Source organism: Prionailurus viverrinus, chromosome B3 (genome assembly GCF_022837055.1).
Source record: "Prionailurus viverrinus isolate Anna chromosome B3, UM_Priviv_1.0, whole genome shotgun sequence".
NCBI classification, from domain to species: Eukaryota; Metazoa; Chordata; class Mammalia; order Carnivora; family Felidae; genus Prionailurus; species Prionailurus viverrinus.
The window spans coordinates 793,961-810,604 of record NC_062566.1 but is presented as its reverse complement, the minus strand read 5'-3'; the positions used below and the strand labels follow the sequence as shown (position 1 = coordinate 810,604).

Genomic DNA, 16,644 nt, shown 5'->3' with positions numbered 1-16,644 from the left:
TGGTTCCAAACTCTAAACACCAATGGAGCTTATCTGGGATCGGGGATGATGGTCAAAGACCACTTGTCTCTGGTGTCACCAAACACCTCAGCACGAAGTGGACCCTAGGTCCACCATAATTCTTCTCCCATACTTGACCTGACAGTCCACGGAGGCCTGTCTCTTCTCTAAAGAGAGACTGTGACCTTATCAGCCCCACAGTAAGTGCCAAATTGGCCAAGTGGTCATGCAGTCCGTAAGTGCAGGGCCACAAGGGCCACGACTGCAGCCACGTGGCTCAAAGACCACCACACTTCCATAGACTCACACAGTAAGGAAATGACAAGCTCCAAGGGCTCCAGACAGCTTTTTATTCACACAATAAAAGAAAGACCAGCGTGGTGCCAGCTTCTCACATCCCTAGTTCCACAGAACGGCACCGGGACACGCAGTATGGTGGTAGGTCGCTCTGGGCTAAGGAGCCAACTCTAAACTACAGCCAAACAGTTGTTTTTAAATACTTTTTAAAAATGTTTATTTATTTTTGAGAGAGAGAGAAAGACAGGGAGTGAGTGGGGGAGGGATGGGGGGGGGCGGTGGGAGACACAGAATCCAAAGCAGGCCCCAGCTTCCGAGCTGTCAGCACAGAGCCCGACATGGGGCTCGAACTCACGAGCTGTGAGATCACGACCTGAGCCTAAGTCGGACGCTTAACTGCTTAACCGACCGAGCCACCCAGGTGCTTCTCCAGCCAAGCAGTTGTGCGGCCTACACTCTACGGGAGGAGGGGGCCCAGTGGCAAGCCCTGTACTCGACTGAAACTAGAAAGATGGGAAGGGGAATAGCCTCATGGTAGCCCCCCACACGGGAGCTGGGGAGGTTCCTCGCCCGGCTGCTTCTGTCCCCTTGCTCCAGGAGGAATCGGGCTCAAGTTTGACTCAAGTCAAACTCCTCAAGTTTCACCTACAAAACTTACATGGAGATGTGTAAAGTTGTAAAGGCTACCAGGGTGGGGCTGTCCCCCTACACTCCCGCCCCTTTTTGTCAGTACCCCTCAGACATGAGCTTGAGTCTGACTGCTCTCTAGCTTCGTTTTGCCTCTTCCTCAACTTGATAAAATGGAATCCTAAGAATGCACCCTTTCACATCTGCCTTCTTTACTCAACAGGTCTTTGAGATTTATCAATGTTGGTACATGCATCAGTGGTCTGCTTTTATTGCTAGAGACACATTTGGGTCATTTCCAGTTTATTCTGGTCCTAACCGCTCTCTCCTCCTGTAACTTCCATCACTCATATACTGGAATCTCGTGTTTCTTAGCCTGTTTTCTCCATTCTTTTTTCTTCTATATATCTCAGTTTAGACACCTTCTATTAATCTATCTTTGAGTTCGTGAATTCTGTCTTCTGGTGTGTCCAATCCCTATGGTTGTGATTTTATCCTGCAGTCCTATGAGTCTCTATGAAACCCATCCAAGGAGCGTGTAATCTCAGAGATGACAGTATTTGGTTCTACCTGCTCCTTGGGTTCTTTTTTTTTAATTAAAAAAATTTTTTTTAGAGTTTATTTATTTTGAAAGAAACAGAGAGAGAGAGAGAGAGAGGCAGAGAGCGAGCAGGGGAGGGGCAGAGAGGGAGAGAGAGAATCCCAAGCAGAGAGAATCTGAACTGTGACATCATGACCTGAGCCAAAACCAAGAGTCAGATGCTTAACTGACCGAGCCACCCAGGCACCCCAATTCTTTTCTTTTTTTTAAAGTAGGCTCCACACCTCCACACCAAGCATGGAGGCCAATGCTGGGGCTTGAAATCATGACCCTGAGATCAAACCTGAACTGAGATCAAGAGTCACATGCTTAACTGACTGAGCCACCAAGGCACCCGTCCTTCAATTCTTTTTTTTTTTTTAAGTTTATGTTGAGAGAGAGACAGAGACAGAGACAGAGAGACAGAGAGACAGAGCACGAGTGGGGCAGGGGCAGAGAAAGGGAGACACAGAATCTGAAGCAGGCTCCAGGCTCTGAGCTGTCAGTGCAGAGTCTGATGTGGGGCTCAAACTCACAAACCGTGAGATCATGACCTGAGCCAAATTCAGACACTTAACCGACTGAGCCACCCAGGCGCCCCTCTTAAATAGATTCAACCCTGCTAAAATTCTTTATATTTGTGGCTATTTGCCTCTTTATCCAATTAACATATTAATCACAGTTGTTCTTAAATTCTCATCTGCCAAATCCAGTATCTGTATCATCTGTGGGTCTGCTTCTATTGTTTACTTTTTCTCCTGTTTATTGGTCCCATTTTCTACCCCCTTTCTTGCATGTTTCATACTTTTTGATTGTACGTTACATGTTGGGTATAAAAGAAGGGTAGACTGATGAACACTGAGTAATATATAGAATTGTTGAATCACTATATTGTACACCTGAAACTACTTTAATGCTGCATGTTAACTATACTGGAATTAATTTTTTTTAATGTTTATTCATTTTTGAGAGACAGAGAGAGAGAGAGCACAAGCAGGGGTGGGGTAGAGAGAGAGGGAGACATAGAATCCAAAGCAGGCTCCAGGCTCCGAGCCGTCAGCACAGAGCCCGACGCGGGGCTCGAACTCACGAACCGTGAGATCATGACCTGAGCCACAATCAGATACCCAAGCACCTGAGCCACCCAGGTGCCCCTATACTGGAATTAAAATAAAAAATACAGGGGCGCCTGGGTGGCTTGGTCGGTTAAGCATCCGACTTCGGCTCAGGTCATGATCTCACGGTCCGTGAGTTCGAGCCCCGCATCGGGCTCTGTGCTGACGGCTCAGAGCCTGGAGCCTGTTTCAGATTCTGTGTCTCCCTCTCTCTCTGACCCTCCCCCGTTCATGCTCTGTCTCTCTCTGTCTCAGAAACAAATAAACGTAAAAAAAAAAATAATAATAAATAAATAAATGTTAAAAAAAATAAAAAATAAAATAAAAAATACATAACCTTAAAAAAATAAAAAAAGGGTAGGGACTTCAGACTATGTTATTTCTCTCCCCCACCCCCCCACCCCCCACCCCAGGGGAGTCAGTCCCCTTGATGGAATCAAGCATTGAGCAGAGTTAGGGCACAGCTACAGTTCTGGTAAAACTCAATCCTCCTCTGGGCTGTCCCTGTCCCTTAGGAGTTGTCCTCTTGGATCTGGCGTTGAAAGCCTGGCCAGCCTGTATCTCTCTAGTCCCTTGAATTCTCTTCAGAGATTTTGAGGTTAGCTCTTCAGCCTTCCAAACCACCCAGGCTCACAATCTGGCCAGTCTTGAGCCGGGAGGCGGTTAATATTTCAGCACCCCCCTCCCTCTAAGCACCTCGAGACTGTGGGGCCTGCCTTTCCAGCCCCCCCCCCCAGGCCCCTCAGCTGCCCGAAGTGCTCCAGACCTCAGCAAACGTTCCGTGGGGGGAAACTAACTTTGCATTCCAGGCTCTTCCAGCGCCCAACCCAGGGCACAGTCCTTACAAGTACCAGAAATGGTTCGTTCCTCTTTCCCCAGTAGAGTCTCCCTGTTCAGGGCAATGCTGATCCTCAGAGAGGCCCCACATCAACGAGGCCCTCGGAGAAGAAAGCGACCGCCATCATCACTTCCCCCTGGAGGGGCTCTTTCGTCCTTGATATTTTGCTCATGAGGTTCTTATTCCTTCCACCACGCCTCAGTCTCCCACAGGTGATGATTCTCATCTCACTTCCTCCTCGCTGTTGCAACGGGAACAGCGGCCTGCGGAGACCTACCACATCCTACTCAGGAGCAGAAATGCCTCGGTTCTGCTTTCTACCGCTTCCCATGGATAGAGTCTGACTTCTTAGTATTTTTCGTAATCACATCCTCCCTTGATTTCCTCTGGTTTACACAACTTACTGTGCTTTTCTCACCTTTGAAAACCGAGGTCAACGCCTGTCTCACTTTCTGGAGGGTTGGCCGTTTTACCTCAAAGTTCTTGTTGCTTTGTTCTTTGGTGCTAGAGACCTTTCCTGGTTACTGTTTTTCAGTTTGTACTTTTTTGTCTTTTTTTTTTTTGAATTATTATTAAAAAAATTCTTCTAATGTTTATTTTTGAGAGAGAGACAGAGACCGAGTGTGAGCAGGAGAGGGGCAGAGAGAGGGAGACACAGAATGTGAAGCAGGCTCCAGGCTCCGAGCTGTCAGCACAGAGCCCGACGCGGGGCTCACGAAGTTTCAGATGATTTTATAGATTTCACGGGGGACTTTCTAGCATTAGAGGAGGAGGTGAGGGCTCCCGCTCTGCTACCTCGCCGCTCAGTAGAGTCGTCTTAGTAGATGAACTCCCTGGGAAGCATTTTCTTTCTCTCCAGTCACCCCAGTCTCCTTTCAGGGAAATTCACTTTGCCTGACTCCCCTGCACGCATCACAGTGTCAGCTCCTTCCTAACATCAGCTGATGACTTTCAAACGTCAGTTGCCAGCCTCTGCTGCCATCTGGGCTTCTAGACTTCTTTGTCACACCCACATCCCTGAGGAGGGAGCATGAGGCAAGCTGAGGGCAAAATACGGGCTGGCGCTCGTCCCCCGCCAGGTGGAGGGTGGAGTATGTGATATTCCTCAAACACTCCCAGCTACCCAAGACCAAAGGAAAGGGGCTTAAGTGCTTGCCACGGCGATGAGGGAAACTAAGGCAAATGAAAAATGAAATTCCCTTACTGCCTACAGCCCAGTGACAGGTCCTTGAGACCGGCAGAGTGACCTTCCTCTAGAAGCTCAGCTGTCTCCATGATGACACTTTGCTGGGGGCAAAAGAGAACGTGAGCTTAACATTCAACCTCGGTCAAGGATCCTGTTAAGTCTACTTCCTTTATCTCAGCCGCCCCAGGATATACGTTGGCAATCCTACTCCAAGCTTAAGGCCCCCAATATACATCTGAAGGGTCTCAGGACTCAGGTTTTATTAAATGATAATAAATGGCGTTTCCCTAGCAACAGCTAGCCCCTCAAGGCCCTGGAAACCTTGCTTCCAAAATTCCTTAGACTTACTCTATCCCTGACCCCCTCCCCACCAGTGCAGCTCTTCCTGCTCACGGGTCCTTGTCCCTGTGCTTTAATAAAATCACCTATTTGCACCAAAGACATCTTCAGGAGTTCCTTGTTGGCCGTCGGCTCCGGACCCCATGAACCCCAATCACCCCAAAACTTCATCATCCCCACAGGCCCCGCAAATGCAACGTCTCCAAACTACCCATTCTTTCCGCAGCTCTGCTCCTCTGTCTGTGACTCTGTTTCAGGCAAGACGCTGCCCTGTGCCAGAAGCCTGTGTGTCACCTGATCTCTCTCCCCGTTCCCCGTGTCTCACATCCAGTGGCGACCAGACCACGTCAGTTCTGCCCCGTCAACCCTGCCGGTCCTCTGCCTTCCCCGTGGCCACAGCAGAGGCCAGCTACTCCTAAGACCTGCCCTCCAGAGGAGCGCACATGCTGAGAGCATTCAATGGGCACAAGTGGTTTTATTATTTCCATCTGGAGAGGGAGCCCCGGGCAGGAGCGGGACCGCACAGCCCAGCGAACTACATGCATGCCCGCAGCATGGACGCCAGTGGCTCGGTCCAGGGCTGCGAGGAGCCATCCGGCAGTGTGGGCTGGACTGGGGAGGAGGTACGATCTTGCCTGTCGAGGCCGCCGGCTTGAGAAGCAGGGCCGGCCTCACCGATGCCGCTTTCGGATGCTCTGCAGCTCCTGGTAGATGGTGCTGAAGCTGGGCCGCTGCCCGGGCTCGTAGGCCCAGCACTGCTCCATGAGCCTGAACACAGCGTCGGGGCACAGCTCGGGGCAGGGCAGGCGGCCACCTGTGGGGACAGGCACAGCACACGGGGTGCGAGGAACAGGCGTGAAGACCCCAGCAGTCCCCGGGGACACACCTTGAGCAATGGGAGTGGCCTAAGACACGGTTCTCGAGGCACCTGGGAGGCTCAGTTGGCTCGGATCATGATCTCACGATTCGTGAGTTCGAGCCCCGCATGGGGCTCACTGCTGTGAGCGCAGAACCCAGTTCTGATCCTCTGTCCCCCTCTCTCGCTGTCCCTCCCCCACTCATGCTCTCTCTCTCAAAAATAAATTAAAAAACATAAAAAAAAAAAAAAAGATGCACTGTTCTTGAGTTTCCACTCTTCAAAGGCTCCAAGGACAGAGGGTCTAACCTCAGTCCCACTGTGTGCCAGTTGTGTGACCTCTGCAAGCCAGTTTTCTTTTTTTTTCTTTTTACTTATTTTTTAAGTTTTATTCATTTATTTTGAGAGACAGACGGTGAGAGTGGGAAAGGGGGAGAGAGAGAAGGAGACAGTATCCCCAGCAGGCTCCGCACTGTCAGTGCAGAGCCAACGCAGGGCTGGAACCCAGGAAACCATGACATCATGACCTGGGCCGAAACTGAGAGGTGCTTAACTGACTGAGCCACCCAGGCGCCCCCGCAAGCCTGTTTTTTTGTCTGTAAGAGGGACACATTAAGCCCCTCCCTCCCAAGTTATGAAGAGTAAATTAGACAGTGCTGGTCCCGCACACACGTGGCAGCCACAGGGTGATTCTCGCTCTGCCCCAGTGGGTGGCCCGGGGACCTGGAGGAACCCAGCCGCGGCCCGGAGAAGAGGGCGTGGCTCCGGAGCTGCCATCCCGCAGGGACGTCTTACCCTTTTCCACAAACTCGCGGGTCTGCTGATTGCTGAGGTTGGGGTAGGGGGAGGCGCCCAGGCTGAAGGTCTCCCACAGCAAGATGCCGAAGCTCCACACGTCGCTCTCAGAGGAGTAGCGGCCTGTGGGGAGGCGAGGCGTGGGTGGGCCGGCCACGTCTGCTCGCCAGAGTGAGGCCCCCTCCAGCCTGGCCCCCTGCCCCCGGCCGGAGGCCCAGATACCGTAGTTAAGAGCCTCGGGTGCCGTCCACTTCACCGGAACTTGTCTGAGGCCCCCTGAGGCCGCGTAGATCCCATCGGCTTCCTCCCGGGACATCCCGAAGTCACTGATCTTCAGGACGTTCTTCTCCGTCACCAGGCAGTTCCGAGCAGCTAGGTCCCTGGGCGAGGCAGGGCAGGGCCACTGAGCCGGGGCCCCGGCGGCACCTGCCCCCGTGCCCGGCCCCGCTCTAGGCACAGCCGTGAACCAAGCTGCTCCTCGCCCCGCGGCTCCTGCTCCACGAGGACGAGCCGACTCCACGCCTGGGGCAGGGGCCTGCCGTGAGGGGAGCGGCAGGGTGACAGCACGGCCTGCGCCAGGCGGGGGGGGGGGGGGGGCGCCCCTCACCCACCGGTGGATGCAGCACTTGCTCTCCAGGTACTCCATGCCCGCGGCCGCGTCGCCCACCATCTGCAGCAGCGTCTTCATCCGCAGGCGGGCTCCCTCCGTCCTCAGGAAGGTCAGGAAGTCGCCCCCTGGCGGTGGGCAGGGGAAGCCTGGGTGAGCCTCCGGCAACCCCCCTCCCTGCGCCTCCACCCCGGCTTCCTCGGCTCACCCTGCACGAGCTCCATGACGATGTAGATGGGCTGCTTCTGGGTGCAGACGCCGATGAGACGCACGATATTGGGGTGGCTGTACTGCTTCAGGATCCTAGGGGGCACTGCCGCTTAGGAGCCCGCCTCGGGGGCTGGCACGTTCACTTCCCCGACCGCGGGAGCCCCCGAGCCCCAGGGAGACTGAGGGAGGGCGGGAGAGGGCAGCGGAATTGGAGAGCTTGGCCGCTGAGGCCAGCAGACCTGGAGATGTGACCTCGGGTGGTCACGGACACTGTGTGTGTGTGTGGGGGGGGAGTCCCATCTGCATGGGGGCGTGAGGATTAAACACTCCCATCGAAGTCCAAGTTTACCCCCTGCCATGCCCAGACGAACCCACTGCGTGCGGAATTATGGGATCGTTCTTTTACCACCTACTTTGCTTCCTGAAGAAACTTGGCCTTGATGTCAGGTGGGAGTGTCTCGCGACAAGATTTCACGGCCACCAGAGTGTTGTCGGCCCTCAGGCGTCCACTGAACACTTCTCCAAAGTTCCCCTGAAAGGGTCTCGAGTTCCTATCAGTCTTCCCTGGACCATCAGTCTTCCTTTTCCTCACTCCCGGGGACCTGTCCTCACCTCGTCCCCACCCACCCTGCACTCACTGTCCCCATGCTGAAGACCGCTCAGTCGTGCTCTCTAGGAGTTCTCTGCCTGGGTGGGGAACCCAGATGGCGCACAGGGGACAGGCAGAGAAGGTTACCTCTGACTCGCCACATTCACCTAGCAGTGACCCAGAAAACCCAAAAATCACTTCCCGCTTGGGTTGAAAAAACATTCTGAGTTTTAAGAAAGTGACTTTTTTCCTTAGCGTGTATTTTACAGCCCACATGAACAAAGTATGTCTCCCCATGCACATAAGAGCGAGCTGAAGAGACAAGGGCCTGGGGGTGGTGGGAGGAGTTGAGGGTTGGAGGGTTCTGGTGTAAGGACCCCCCCCACCCCCCAGGGAAGTTTCCAGGGTAGGTACTTTTCCCTCTGTTTCCTGTGGGATGGTGTGTGGCGATGGCCAGGTGGAGAATCAGGGGTCCAAGCTGGCACTCAGACTGAGGCAGGAAGACAGAAAGGTTCCCTGAGGCCAAGGTTTAGGGCTGACCTGGCCCGAGGTCTGGGAGACAGCGATGCTAGAGGAGGGAGACACCAGACAACAGGAAGCTGGTAGAATACTCAACTCACCCGCCCGATCTGCTCACCCAACACCAGGTCCTCGTGGTTTAGCACCCACTTGTCCTGGGGGAGGGAGGAGTTGGGGGGGGGCCGAAGTCAGTGAGGGGAATGCGTGCTGGGCCCTGCAAGGGACCGGACATCATCCCCCACCAACACAATGTCTTTCGTTTCTTGGTGCCTCGGTTTGTTGGTCTGAAAAATGGGGGCTGGGTGGTATTAGGATCACACTCAGATGACTCGGGAGATGAGGCGGGTGCCCTGACTAGGGGAACGTCAGCTGTGTGTGTCCCCCATGGAACGGAAGGGGCCTTGAGATTCCAAGCCTAGAGGGCGGCTGGCCCCCTGGCGAGGGCGGAATCACTTGGCACCGTGTCTGCAGACAGGACCCCGGGAGCCCTTCGTGCTCTGACGCTGGTGGCACGGGCTCACCTTGGGCACAGCCCTGTTGAGGACAATACCGCTCTTCTTGGTGAGGGGCTGTTGGGAGCGCAGCAGGTGGTCGACGAGCAAGGGGATGCTCGCAAAGCCGTCTCCTTCCAGTCGGTAGAGGTTCTGCGGGGCGGGCGGCAAGGTCAACAGCCCCCACTGCTGAGGGGGCCTGAGCCCTGGGACAGGAGGGAGGGACGGGAGGCAGGGCCGCCAGAAAATGTGCTCTCTGATGCTGCGCCACAGGCCCGCAGCCCCTCCTTAGAGGATTTATGTGTCTGGCTTCTTGCAGGGACTGGGTGCGGTCGGCGGGGGGGGGGGGGGGGGGGGGGCGGAGAGGGGTAGCGAGGCGGGAAGGCTGGAGTCCAGGCCCCACTCACATCAGCAGACTGGATGATGAAGTGGCGGGGCTGACCGTCCCACAGCACCGACAACACATATTCCTGCTTGCCCTGGCTCTCGCGCACCAGAAAGTCCCCAGAGTGCGTCAACAGCTCAGCCACCTCTGCCCGTGGGAGGGCCCCGTGGTACCACAGCTGCTCGTGCAGGGGCTTCTGCACCTCTGGTACGAGCTGCAGGGGTGGAGGGAGCTGGCAGAGGCAGGGGAGGAACGAGGAAGGGTCACTCAGCCAGATTGTCAGGGGAGGCCGCCAGGACAGACAGGGGTCAGCCGGGGCTTGGGGGGGGTCTCTCTCTCGTATATGCCCCTCATCCTCATGAACCACCTGTTGGCATTAGAGCCCCCGAAGCAAGCAAATGACTTTGGAGGCAGAGCCGGGAGGGGATGCCCACGCTGGCTCATCTCAAAGCAGGCTTCTGCCTTTTCCTCCAGGCCCCAGCTGCTCAACTTGTCCCAATGCAGGGAGAGCCGGTGGGGGTGGGGGGTGGGGGTGGGGGGAACAAGGCTGAAGCACACAGGGGGGTGGAGGAGAAGGAGGTGCAGGCCGGCAAGATCTGGGGACGTATGCAGCCCAGATTCTCGGGGAAGACAGGGACTCCCCGATAAAAGTAGCCTCCTCTTGGGGCGCCTGGGTGGCTCAGTCGGTTGAGCGCCCGACTTTAGTTCAGGTCATGATCTCGCCATTTGTGGGTTCAAGTCCTGCGGCCGGCTCTGTGCTGACGGCTCCGAGCCTGGAGCTGCTTCCGATTCTGTGTCTCCCTCTCTCTCTGTCCCTCTCCCCCTCACGCTCTCTTTCTCTCAAAAACAAATAACGTTAAAAAAAAAAAAAAAAAAAGCAGCCTCCTCTGGGCAGAGCCTCCTCTCTAGGGCAACCCAGCGACTAACCCCAAACACCCTGGTGTAAGGGGCTTAGGGAGTACATGCCTGAGACCCCTGGCCCGGCCCGGGCCACCCCGTGGAGAGGGGCAGAGGCTCCACTCACCGAGAACTTGGGGCGGAAGATTCCTGAGATGTGGCTCTTAAGGATCTCCAAGGTGGGTGTCCTTCCCCCTTCTCGCTCCTGCTCCTGGGGCCAGGGACAGACGTCAGCGGGTGGCCGGGCTTGGGGAGGGGGAGGGCAAACATGAGGAGCGCGCCCCGGGCGGGCAGGCGTGGCTGGCGGCGGCGGATGGCGGCGGGCGGCTCACCGAGGACGACGTGGAGTGGCGGTCATCCTGCAGGAGCAGGACGGGCGGGGGCTCGCCAGGGCCCAGCTGCTCCAGCTTGGCCTGCAGCAGCTCCCGCTGGGCCTGCAGCTTGGCCTGGCTGCACAACGCCACCTGCAGCGCCTGCAGCGCCTCTTGCAACACCTGCTTCTTGGCCAGCAGCTGCACCCTGTGGGCGGGGCCAGGTGGGAGGTGGGAGAGAGGGGGCGGGGCTCAGCCTCTAGCCCAAGGACAGGGGTGTGGAGGTGGGGGCGGGGAGGCTGCGTGGGCGAACCCACTCACCGCTCCCGGGGGTGGGTGTTCTGCTCCTCGTTCTGGAGCTCGCGCTGCAGCTGAGCGACCGCTTCCTGCCGGCTGAGCACCGTCTGGGTGGCCACGGTCAGCTCATCCGTCACTGAGGTCAGCCTGTGCCCGGAGGAAGGGCCGTGTGAGAGCCGTGTCCCGTGCCCCACGGAGGCATCCCCGCAGAGCCAAGCAAGGCAGGCTGCGGCTCCGCGGAGACGGCGTCCGCCCCTGGCCACCCCGGCCAGCCCGGCCCGGTGCCGGGCCACCACGCACGTGTGCTGCACGCTCTCCACGGTCAGCTCGTTCAGCTGCAGCTCCCCGGGCTCCAGCGGTTCTCCCTCCTCGAGAAGTGACTCATCAAAGGTGACGCAGGGTGGGATGTCAGGTGTGGACCTTCAGGGGGACAGTGCCCCGTCAGTGAACGGGCCAGCGGCCCTGGTGCCCGGCGGAAGGAAGGAGGGGCTTACCCATACTGTCGCAGGAAGCCTTGGTACTCGGCCTCGGGCTGGATGCGGGCGACAGCTGCAGCCATCTCCAGGTGAATGGCCACCACCTCGTCCTGCACCAGGCTGCTGATCTCCAGGTACTCCTGCAGGATTTCCTTCCTGTCCCCAAACAGGAGCGCTGGTCAGTGCGGCCTCAGGCTGGGTGAGGCCGGAAAGCTCACCTGCCACACTGGGTTTAGAGTAGTCAGCCCTGGGGTTGACCCCTCCCTCCATCATTTACCAGCCAAATGACCACACACAAATTACTCAACGTCTCTCTTATCTTCGCCTCCCGATGTGGACACTGGGGACGCTGGGCGTTGTGACCCAACGAGAGCGCGTGTGCACAGAGGGCGGTATACCGAAGCGCTCAGTGAATGCGAGCACAATCACATCTGTCCTGGGCAGCCAGCCCAACAGCTGCGGCTCTGGGGCTCTGCTACATGCACAGGCCGTTGACGTGCCGCTGACCCGACATCTCCGTGTCTAGTTCCGGGACCTCCCCAGGGCTCTAGCCGCACGCAGCCATCCACCTGCTCGAACGTCTCGTTGGACATCTCTTAGACACCCAAACTCCGCGAGTTGAAACATGAACTCCTATTCTTATCTCCTGAACCCGTTTCTCCCCTCCCTGTCCACGTAAGGTGGCGGAAACTCCATCTTCCAAGAGTCATCCTGCGGTCACCCTCGACTCACACCTCACTTCCACTCCGCCTTCAGGGTGCACCCGGGAACTTAGGGCTTCTCCCTTCCATCACTGCTGCCCTGGCCCAGCGGCCACAGTCCGTGGTCTGCATGACCACAGCAGCCTCCGCCTCATCGCCCTGGCCCTGTTCAGGCGCCCCAAAGCCTATCCTTAAGACAGCAGAGCCAAAGTGCTCAAAACGGCCTGCTGGACCCCGTGTCACCCAGTAGCCCCCCAACCCCTGGACCCATCCGGGCTGGCGTCCGGCTCTGCCCTCCCCTCACTCTGCCTAGGATGCGCTGGCTTCCTTGCTGTTCCTGGATTCTAGGCACTCTCCCACCTCAGGGCCTATGCACCTGCTCTTCCCTCTTTCTGGAATGGTCTTTCTCCAAACATCCCCCTGGTTCACTCCAGTAATGGAGGCTTTTCCAAAGCACTCTATTGAAAGCTGTCCATCCTCCCAGCCCCCCAAACTCCTCTCCTTGTTTTATTTTTCTCCACAGCACTTACTGCCTCCACACACCATCCACTGTAGTGACTTTCTTTTCTCTCTCCGGTAACACGAATGATCCCAAAGGACAGACGTTTTTGGTCTCCGTTGGTCTCTGCTGTACCCCAGAGCCCAGAGCAGGGCTCCATAAATTTAACCAAACCTTGCAGTAAGGGATCCTGGAATAACGGCATCCGGATACGAGCTGACGGGCTCCAAACCTCAGCCCAGGGCCCACTCTCCCGTGGTGACGCGGCCACTGTCACCGGCCACTGTCACTGGACCCTGCCTCCGGGCCTGGCGGCAGGGCTTTCGGGCTGTGAAGGGGGCGGGCGGGCTGGGGTGCGGGCTTACAGGATGCATGCCATCTCCTGGTGCAGGTCCTGTAGCGACTGCAGCAGGCCGGGGAGCATGAGCTGGTGGTGGTGGTGGTGGTGCAGCTGCGCGGCCCGCACGCCCAGCACGTAGCGGTTGTGGTGAGCAAAGAGCTTCCATAGGCTGCGCACATACTTGTCCTTGGCCTTGTCGCGGTCTTTGTCTGCCGGGTGAGGAGAGGGGTTGTGGGTGACGGCCCAGAGGCCTGGGGACGCCCCACTCCCTGGGCACCTGTGGATAGGTCATGGCTGGCTCGGGGATCCCTCTCTTCCGGGAAGGGAAGCCGCGCACCCTTGCTGGCCTCCTGATACTTGCGCCGGGCCTGGGCGCTGTCCCGTGCCAGGGCTCGGTACTGGCTCTTCAGCTTCTCGATGTCCTGGTTGTGGGTCTGGGGAGAGAGGAGAGGCCAGTGTGGGGTGGCAGGTCCCCAGGGCACAGGAGATTCCTGCTGGAGGTGAAGCCCCACACGGGCCCTGCAGTCTAGGCAGGAAGCACATCCAAGTCCTTCCTCTGGGAGGGGCCGGGAAGCTTCTGGAGCCCAGCCTCTGCCGCTGACATTAGGATGAGAGCACCTGGGTTAAGGACAGGCCCCTGGGGGAGGCAGAGAGGTGGGCCTGGCAGATTCCACCTGTCCCTCCTTGACCTAGAGGGGTGTCTGGGGGCAGGCAGGACCCGGCTGTGGGCACGTGTGGCCTGAGGAGTCACGGCACAGAACTCCACCCTCAGAAGGGCCCTGTGCTGGGTCTGATGCTCTGTTGATGCTATCTCGAAATTCTTACCAATTTTTCCACAAGAAGCCCCGCGTTTCATTTTCATTTTGCACCGAGTCCAATAAATCACGTTCCTGGTGCAGGAACAACGGATGGCCAAGACCAAAGTTCTTATCCCCAGCTCCCCTATGTACGCACTGGGATCCTCTGGGTAAGTTCTATCCCTTTCCTCTAAACCTTAGTTTCCCCGCCTGTAACAGCTTAAGGTCAAGTCCAGATGAAACTTTTTCTTTAAGCAGTCTCTGTTGAAATCACTCAGCTCTGCCACTAGAGCCCTGTAACAGCCATAGGTAATGTGAAAACAAACAATCGGGCACGGCTGTGTTCCAGTAAAAGTACCTACACAAATGGGCCGACCGCTGAATTCAGTGTGCTTCTGGGGAGACGGTAGGTGGACACTGGCCACCAGGGGCCGCTGTGGGTCCACGGTAAGGCTGGGTTTGGCGCAGGTGGAAGGGGTGTGGCACCGCAGTGCTGACCAGCACACTGAATCAGGAGGCTGAAGCACCTACACAAATAGCTGCAATCACACAGCCTCCAGACCAGGAGCTGCGCAGGGTTCAAATGCTGACAGGCTGACTCTGCGGCCCTGGTCTTAAACCGCTGTGTCAGGGGGCCACCCTGCTCCCTGTGGTGTCTCTGGTGCCTTGGGAGGAGCCCACCTAGGCCAAGGGCAGACAGATTAGCCCCGATTCCCCTTGCTGTCTCTCAGACCCCAGAGCCAGCCGGCGCAGGGCAAGAGGTGGGTCACAGATCCCATGTGCCTGGGAGGTGGTGGCTGGATGGCCCACCCTTACTCCCGGCCCTTTGCTCGGGCATGTGGTCAGGTAACAAAATGCACAGAGAGGCCTTGTTGCAGGCCAGCCCAAATGCAGGGAGGAGGGACGGAAGCTGGGGTAGGCCTGTGGTCAGGGACTTCCACTTCCCCAGTGAATCCAGGGCGTCCTGTGTGCAAAACCGGCCCTTGTAGCCTCAAACTCTGGGTGGTACACATTCAGGGCCACGCACGCACCTTGGTGAGCTCCTGCTGGAGCTGCTGCCACTGCTCGCTGTAGGTCTTGCGCAGCTGCTGCCGCTCCCGGATCAGCAGGCCCAGCTTACTCAGGGGCCCCGAGTTCAGATCCTCCGCGTGCTGCCTCAGCAACCGGCTCAGGCCCTCCGTCTGGCTGGTGATCTCGGCCCAGGACTAGAACACGGGATGGGCGAGACAGGGAGCAAGGGGACAATGGCTCCCAAGCCTGGGCCTGCCCGATTCTCCAACCCTCCCCAGTGGGCTCGGGGAAAGGAAGGGGGCAGGCAGACATAAGGGACACCCGTGGGGATTTCTCCGTCGAAGGCAGGAAGGGGGTGAGGAGCACTAGGGTCCCACGGAACCCCACCTGGCTGATGGGGCTATAGGGGCCTGTGCCCCGGCCTCCGCCGTCCTGCAGCGACATGTGGTGCAGCAGCCCTGCATATTCCCTGTCACTCTTGACCCGCTGGGCCATCCACTTTCTCATGCCCTCCAGCAACCGCAGCTCAGCCTCCTGCATCTGCTGTACTGCCCCATGGCCTTGGGGGCTGCACAGCTCGGAAGAGAAGCCCATAGTGCCGTCCTGGGGACAGAGAGAGGAGAGGGCCCACCATGGGGTAAGGCAGCCGCTGGAGATGGAGGGGTGGGGCAGAGGGGCTGGGGGCTGCTGGGGGAAGAGGAGCTGCAGACACACAGGAGGTGGGGTGCTCTCCGGCTGAAATGCAGCCATAGGTACAAAATGGCAACTTGGCCTGAGACCGGCCCTCATTGCTTCCTGTGTCTCGGGCCAAGGCCTGGCGCCAGGGGTCCCCTCCCTCCCCAGGCCCTTCTACCCAGCGCCCTTCCCAGGGGCTCCGTGAGCGGGGGGAGGGGGGCATCAGGGGTGGGGGTGGAGGAGCTTCAGGCAGCCACGGTCTGAGCCCTGCCGGTACCCCTGCCCCTCCGCCAGGTCCCACCCGGTCCGGCGTCCCCCGTCCCCGAACCCCTGGCTGGGCCCTGCCCCACCACCCCACCGCGCGCCCGCGCCGGCACCCGCCCAACACCCCCCGAGCCTCAGGGCAGGAGTTACCGCGCGGGCAGCTGCTCCGGGGCTGCCGAGGACGCCTCAGGGGGATGACTCCGGGCCCGGGCCACCCTGCCCAGTTCCTGATTCGGCTTCCTCCTGCCGCGGTTTCAGTCGGCCGGCCGGGGCGGGCCTGCAAGGGGAAGGGGCGGGCGGGAGGGCCGGCGCCCCCGACGCCTGCCGGCCCCCCTGCCCAGCGCGCCACTGCGGCCGCGGAAACGGAAGGGAGGAGGGGGCCGGGGAAGAATGGCCGCGGAGAGCCGCCTGCCGGCGCCCTCGGGGCCTGGGCAGCGCCCGGGAGCCCGGGGTAGCGGCCGGTGCGCGGTGGGGGCCTGGCGCGCGGCCAGGGCGGCCCAGAGGGGAAGGGGGAGGCCTGGGCCGGGCCTCCCCACCCCATCGGATTCCCCAAGGAGAGTTCAGGCGCCAGCCTCCATTTGAATAAAATTTCCAAGTAAATATCCCCGAGGAGAGGCCTCCTTTTCGGCGCACAGGTCCTGGTGAAACCACTCCCCTAGCCCAGAGAGGGGGGGCAGGGGTCTTGTCCCGAGGGGAGCCTGGCGTTGTGGGGGGGGGGGGGGTGGGAGGTTGCCAGGGGTTGCTCCACTGGAGCTGGAGAGTGGACAGGTATGGAGCTTCCTGAGCCTGACAGGGCCAGCAGAAGCAATCTATCTGGGTTCAGTCAGGCCCCACCGGAGACCTCCGCCCTACAGCTAAGTGAGAACCTGAGCAAGGGGGCCACACGGGAATTAACTCTCCTCCCTGCTGGAGACCAGGCCCCCCCGGGGCTGGAAGGGCTGG

At 58.4% G+C, this 16,644-nt stretch overlaps 1 protein-coding gene across 1 annotated transcript; it reads right to left on the bottom strand.

Moving 5' to 3' along the window:
• Positions 1–5,437: 5,437 nt before the first annotated feature.
• FES (FES proto-oncogene, tyrosine kinase) lies at positions 5,438–16,122 on the bottom strand. The gene is made up of 19 exons (XM_047862561.1): positions 15,853–16,122; positions 15,151–15,366; positions 14,784–14,957; positions 13,293–13,389; positions 12,981–13,164; positions 11,434–11,571; positions 11,240–11,359; positions 10,964–11,086; positions 10,664–10,850; positions 10,459–10,542; positions 9,457–9,666; positions 9,080–9,202; positions 8,660–8,713; positions 7,864–7,982; positions 7,449–7,543; positions 7,245–7,368; positions 6,856–7,013; positions 6,634–6,756; positions 5,438–5,796 (listed from the first exon to the last, which is right to left on the bottom strand). Exons 2-19 carry the CDS (start codon positions 15,355–15,357, stop codon positions 5,654–5,656), a joined length of 2,463 nt encoding a protein of 820 aa, XP_047718517.1. The 5' UTR covers positions 15,358–15,366; positions 15,853–16,122; the 3' UTR covers positions 5,438–5,653.
• Between the last annotated feature and the right edge of the window lie 522 nt (positions 16,123–16,644).

Bases quoted from the DNA above. Each gene is read 5' to 3' on its own strand.
- FES (XM_047862561.1), bottom strand. From the start codon at position 15,357: ATGGGCTTCTCTTCCGAGCTGTGCAGCCCCCAAGGCCATGGGGCAGTA. The intron at 14,958-15,150 runs GTGGGGTTCCGT...CCCGTGTTCTAG, and splicing joins CCTATAGCCCCATCAGCCAG to TCCTGGGCCGAGATCACCAG. The intron at 7,369-7,448 runs GTGAGCCGAGGA...GCCCACCGCCAG, and splicing joins CGTCATGGAGCTCGTGCAGG to GGGGCGACTTCCTGACCTTC.